The sequence below is a fragment of the Leptonotus elevatus genome, chromosome 7 (assembly GCF_054856555.1).
Source record: "Leptonotus elevatus isolate MCC_2025b chromosome 7, RoL_Lele_1.0, whole genome shotgun sequence".
Lineage (NCBI taxonomy): Eukaryota > Metazoa > Chordata > Actinopteri > Syngnathiformes > Syngnathidae > Leptonotus > Leptonotus elevatus.
In genome coordinates, this window is record NC_141245.1 from 408,567 (window position 1) to 415,192 (window position 6,626).

The 6,626-nt window shown below is 39.1% G+C and overlaps 1 protein-coding gene across 1 annotated transcript in view; it reads right to left on the reverse strand.

Moving 5' to 3' along the window:
- Positions 1-3,454, reverse strand: part of appbp2 (amyloid beta precursor protein (cytoplasmic tail) binding protein 2) — a 105,555-nt gene extending 102,101 nt beyond the window's left edge. The window contains 1 exon segment of the mRNA XM_086079889.1: positions 3,116-3,454. Within this exon segment, the coding sequence (XP_085936015.1) occupies positions 3,116-3,253 (138 nt within the window). The 5' untranslated portion in view covers positions 3,254-3,454.
- Between the last annotated feature and the right edge of the window lie 3,172 nt (positions 3,455-6,626).

Consider the following 6,626-nt stretch of genomic DNA (forward strand, 5'->3'; position numbering starts at 1 on the left):
CTTCCGAATAAAGTCACTGAACAAATTCGTCACAGTCTTCTTTCCAACATTTGTAGATATATCCTTCTCTAACCAGTCCCATCGAAACTTGTTTTTTACGATCTTGTCAATTTCCTTAACTCGCGGAGCATCTTTGCGTTCGATCACGGACATTTCTTTAAACACCCGGCAAAAACGTCTGAGAAATGAACAATGGCATACTCCTATGCCTTTATAACAAGCGCGTTTATTGGTCAACAAACAATGGCATACGCCTATGCCTTTATAACAAGCGCGTTTATTGGTCAACACGGAGACTTCAGCCAATCGCAAGATCAGTTTCATTTCAGTTACGGAAACACTAAAATGGAATGCTGTCGAGAGACGAAATCGGATTTTTACCACTTAAAAAATTGTAACATTTTATTTTTGGAGATAAAAAAAGCAGAATTCCGCGAATTAGCGGAAAAATCACATCCCTGATATATACATATATACATACATATATACATATATACATATATATCTATACACATATATATATATACATATATATCTATATATATATATACATACATATATACACATATATACATATATATATACATATATATATATACATATATACATATACATATATATACATACATACATATATATATGTATATATGTATATATATGTATATATATATATATATATATATGTATATATATATGTATATATATATATGTATATATATATATGTATATATATATGTATATATATGTATATATATATGTGTTGCCCAATAACGGCAGATAAAAGCCTTCCACCGAGGCGCTGGCGAGGGATAGAGCAGCCTGGAGAGTGCGCTGTGTCTGTGGTGTATCTACACCAGGGGTGGCCAAGTTCGGTCCTCGAGAGCCACTATACAGGCTGTTTTCCATGTTTCTCTCCACTAACACAACTGATTCATGATCAGGATCATTATCAGGCTTCTGCAAAGCTTGCTGATGAGCTGATCATTAGAATCAACTGCGCTAAAGGAGAGAGACAGATAGTGGCTCTCGAGGAACGAACTTGGCCACCCCTGCTGTCTACACCTTATGAGCAAGAGGTTAGTGAGTGAGTGGGGCATCCTCAAATGGAAGGTAGTGGAGCATAAGGTCTTGAATATCCCCCAGCTTGACACACTGGGCACTTTGACTTTAAAGGTCTCATATTATTCAACTTTTAAACATACTAAAATAGTGCTTAAATGTGTAAAAGACATGTCGTTGACATGCATTTGTCAAAATTGACTTTGGATCTAATACTTTTGCTGTCCGTAAATCAGCCAAAAAAAGCTCTGTTCAAAACAGCCGGTTTTAGGGGTGTGTCACTTTTATGTAAATAGCTGCACCAGGCCACGCCTAGGCCATACCCTTCTCTCTCGAAGGGGCAGTGATTTTGGTCATGGTAGCCATGTGCTAATGTTGTGAATGGAAACGACTGGCCATGGGAGCAGAAGAAAATAAAAATACAGACATGTCTTTTACACATTTGAGAACTATTTTAATATATGGAAACGTGGCATAACGTTTTACCATACGATGTCAACGAGGTGGCGAGTTGCCAGTCACTGCAAATTAACCACCGCGGATTATATCTTGACAAAACTATACGCAACCGCTTCATATTATCCAACCACCGTCTGATTGATCATATCTGACCTGTTGTAACCAAACAACCTCCACACAACAAATGTAACTCCCACTTTGGGCACTAAAAATACACCAGTAATATGGTAGAAGGTGCATATCTCTTATTAGAAAGGATAGGAAGGAAGGCTAAATCAAAAATGTTAAACTTACATTTTTCCTGTTTGCAGTCGTGTCACACTGTTGGGAACAATCCATTATGTTTAAACGTGTTGCAAATCCATCTCTGAACAGGCTTTCACTAACAAAACGAGAAATGATGTCGGTACACGTCCTTCAAAAATAAAATTAATTCACTGTCTTCTCAAAGACTTAGGACGAAAGAATCAATCACTTTTTCCTGATCATTGTTTCCCCTCTCCACGGAGCAGAAAAAGAGAAAAAGAAAGGAGCAGCCAGCTTCTCTAATTTCAGTGGGCGTGACAAACCTTTACCAGAGGTGGTGCCACTAACCCGAGGGGGCTGGGTTGAGTGCACTTCCGTGTCTTTTTTACGTCAATAAGTCACGGAAGTTTAATCTGCCCGTTTGAAGCACACATTTTCGAAAGGAGGAGAAAGCTAAAGAAGTTGCGCACTGACTTTTTTTCATACATGGTTGGATTGTAGACAGGCCGGGTATGCATATTATTGATAGAAAACCCCACTAAAGTGCATTTTCATACTATGGGACCTTTAAGGTGTACTCACTTTTATTGCCAGGGGTTTAGCTTTTAATGGCTGTATTTTGGGTTATTTTAAGGGAAAGTTACACTTTTATATAAGCTGTACACTGACTATTTTTCATTGTGTCAAAGTGTTACGTCTTCAGTCTTGTCCCATATAATTAAATATCTGCAGAAATGTGAGGGGTGTACTCACTTTTGTGGCATATTGTACAGAAAAAAAATATCAGCATATAAAATCTACACACACGCACATATTTGTAATTTTAATTTCTCCGTGTACTCCGGTTTCTTCCCACATTCCGAAAAACATGGATGTTAGGTTAATTGAACACTCTGAATTGTCTCTTAGGTGTGATTGTGAATGATTGTCTGTGTGTGCCCTTCTGTCAACTAGTTCAGGGTGTACCCGACCTACTGCCCAAGGACATACATGGATGGATAAAATAACTAAATGGACGAATTGATAGACTCAGTGATACGTGATTAGATACAGCTCTCACTACGTCCAATTTAATGCCCTGAGAATTCAAAGACCTAGATGAATGAGAACATTCACACGCATCTGAGCTGACATAGACCGTTTACTGTGGTCAGTCGAATATACTGTATTACTAACTGATGAGGGAACAATTATTAAAAGTCATAAGCGTTACCGTATATATGGCGGTTTAACGTAACTGGGAAATTGAATATAAACTAAATCAACCCTTGTGAGGAATAAGCGGTTAAGAAAATGGATGGATGGGTGGATGGATAGAAATTATCCTGCACCCCGGACAGGACATTCTTACCTTATAGTAGACGTCGAACTGTATGTTTTCTGGGAGCGAGCGTATGTCCTTCCTTGAGCTAATGTAATTGTCTACCACAACCGATATAGCGGTGTTATATAGTGATTCTGGGATCCACTCGAGATCCACCGCAGCCATGTTGTTTTCCTTCTCCAAAAACAACCGTTACAGTTGTACCTATATATATCTCCTGATATTAGATGTTTCTTTGACTTTGAAGAGGGGTACAAATTAGTTTCCTAAAGATAAATTCCTGATTGTGTTACGATCTGAAAAACACAGGTATTGCCTCATCTTTCTTATTCATGAAAAAACATCCACACAACACCCACGCAATAAAATAAAACCAAAGAAATCTACATTTAATAGATTAAGCCTTGAGCGTGTTAGCCCGTTGCTAGAATACGTCAGCGCAACTGCCATATTGAATGTGTTAGATCTGCGCAATAAAGCCATGCAAGTTCATGGAAAGAACTTCATAAAGCGCCTTTTCTACAAATTGTACAAAGTTGATACCTCTCATTCATCTATTCACACCACTGATAGGTAAATATTACTGGATAGCTGATAGTCCATTCACGCCCGTGCAAGTCGCTGAAGCCATAGGGTGGCCATCTTAGCCCTCCCATCTTGCGAGCAGACTACTGTATAAACGAGAGGTATCTTTTTCTTCTTCTTTTTTAATTTTTTATTTGTAATCATTTTTATTCATTTCACACTTCCAATACAAAACATTGAATGCAAAACTCAACAAAACAAATACAAATTCACTTGCAAAAAGTTATCCAAGAGTCGACAGTAAGACATAAATGTGTTCATATCGCTCAGACTTGATACATCTAAGGGATTTCATATATACTTCAAATTATATTAGAAAAAACATTAAAGATGAATGGAGCGTGATTTAAGAAGTCTTTGTTTATGAATAAGGAATTTGGCTAAACACAAAATTTAATTATAACACAGTTCTTTGTTCTTGTGTTCAAGGAAAGTTCAAAATGTTCCAATGTCTCAGACGATACCCTCGTGGGTACCGTCTGATGGGTAGAGTTTAACTGCTGTTGCTACAATAACTGCTACGACTACTACCTCAGTGACTTATGCATTTTATGTTTGATATATATTTTTAAAATGGTTGTATTTATAATTACACACTTTTTAAGACTTGTAATTTGATGATACAACACTATGTATTTGGCACTTTGTTTGTTGTTTGTATGTAGTTTTACTTGCTCTGTTATCTTATTTTATGGGGACTACAGATAGAAACGAGCATTGTGCTTAATCTGGTGCTGCCATCTTCTTAATGTTACTGCCCACTGTCCTTTTAATAATCTAAACTCAAACTCAAACCATCCTGATTACACGAAACCATTCTACCGCTATGTGTCAGAAAAGAACACCACTATGTGTGGTGTTCTGTTTCAGAAGGGGGGAGGGTGACAGACAGTTGCTGATGTGTACAACTTGACCAGACTGAAAAACAACACCCACCATGTACCAGTTATGAAAATATTACAGAAGACCGCTCACATTGTGATGTCACATCCATTGACGGTGCTAACGACGCATGAGGTAATGGCATATGTTTTTTTTTTCATATCTTTTTTCCAGAGAGCTCAGTATTGTTCATTCGGTAATTTTACCGATTCAACATGTCATCATCATTGCTCTCTCTCTTTTTTATGTATTTATTTATTTTTATTTTGTATGTGCGTGAGTATGTGCATGTGCGTGTGAATGTGTGTGTGCATGTGTGCGTGCGTGTGAGTGTGTACTCATTAATTCACCTAAAACCTATTAAAAATCCCATACCGTTTACCTAAACCGAATACTTCAGAATCCAGCTAGAGTTGACAAAGAAAAGAAAGGAAAGTGAAATCCAGCACAGATCAGACATCAGGGTATACGGATGGGGGACCGCAGCACTGCAGCCCCCCCCCCCCCCCACACACACACACACTTGTGGGGTGCATTTAAAATGGAGGGGAGTTGTAGGGCGGAGACACCAACCTCCCCCGCCCCCCACCCCTGAAAGTGTGTGTTATGTGCCCTATGTGTCTATTAACAAAGTGTATTGTGCAAAACTAGTGCAGTGAATTAAGAGGAGCGACCAGCGGGGCCCTTCCCAACCGGGCAAGGGCAGGAGGCGCACCCGCGGGGAGAGGCGAGGAGGTTGAGACAGCAAGGGGGAGGAAGGGGGAGGGGAGAGGGAACCACGGGGCACCCAGGAGGCCCACAGGCCCCGAACCGCGGCGCCGCCCCAGACACCAGGGAGAGCACCCCCCAAGAGACCCAAGGAACGGCCAAGACGCAGCCGCCACCCAGCAGCCAACAGATGGGCAGAGCCGCCCACACTTAGCCAAGGGGGACAGCACCTATAGAGTTAACCCACTGACATGCAGTGATTCCGAATATTAACCCTTAGTGCCCATTGGATGTGAATCTTGAGGAGTTGGTGACTGTAAGGTGTCATTTGATGTCGTCTGGTTCCTGACTATAAAAACACAACCATTAGTTACAAATTGCCAAACAGAAACAGCAATGTAAGTTATCGCGATGTGGTGGCTCTCGCTAAAAGGCAGAATTAAGTAACCAGATTTAGATTAAAAGATTCTATATACGTAGACTGTTTGTTTAACAAGCTTGAATCCAAAAGTCAGATTCCGGAGCTATAGACAAGTCTGTCTCCCATTTCGAGACGGGTAAAGACATTTTATCAGTATAAGAAAGTAACATATATTTTTGAGAGTTTTTTTGTTGTTGTCTGAGAAAGCTTGGTAATATCTTTAGCTAAAACAGGCGGTTGGAGCGTACCCCGAAGTGTTGGAATTTGTTTTTATCATACTTTTAACTTGCAGATAATGTAAAAAAAAATCCGTTTTTTTATTTTGTATTTTTGGAGCAAGGATGTATATGATATGAACATATTATCTGAGCAAAGATGGTGGAGATGTGTAATTCCTTTCTGCTCCCACACACCTAAATAAAATGATTGGTTGTTAAGTTGAAAGTCGGGGTTATGCCATAGGGGAGAAAGCCTGCAGGGCTCCACTTGGGCTTTTGTAATTTCTTTTGCCTTCCACCAGGCAGTCAGGGTGGCGGAAAATATTGGGTTTTTAAAACAATTGTGTCGCTTAATCGATGTTGTAATAAAGAGTAAATCTAAAAGTCGGAGGTTATTACAATCCTTCTGTTCTAGTTCCAGCCAACAGTTAGTATCTCTATTGGGTTGTGCCCATAGAATGATATATTGTAGCTGGTTAGCTATATAGTAGTGCATAAAAGTTGGTGCCTCTAGACCTCCTTTAGATTTACTTTTCTGAAGAGTAGATAAAGTAATCTTTGCTTTTTTTTATTCCAGTAAAATTTTGTAATGATAGAGTCCAACAACTGGAACCAGTTAGACATAGTTTTGAATGGAATCATTGAGAACAATTTTTTTTATTTTGGGTAAAACTTTCATTTTAATGGTGGCTATTTTAGAAATGGGAAGATTATTCCAGCGTTC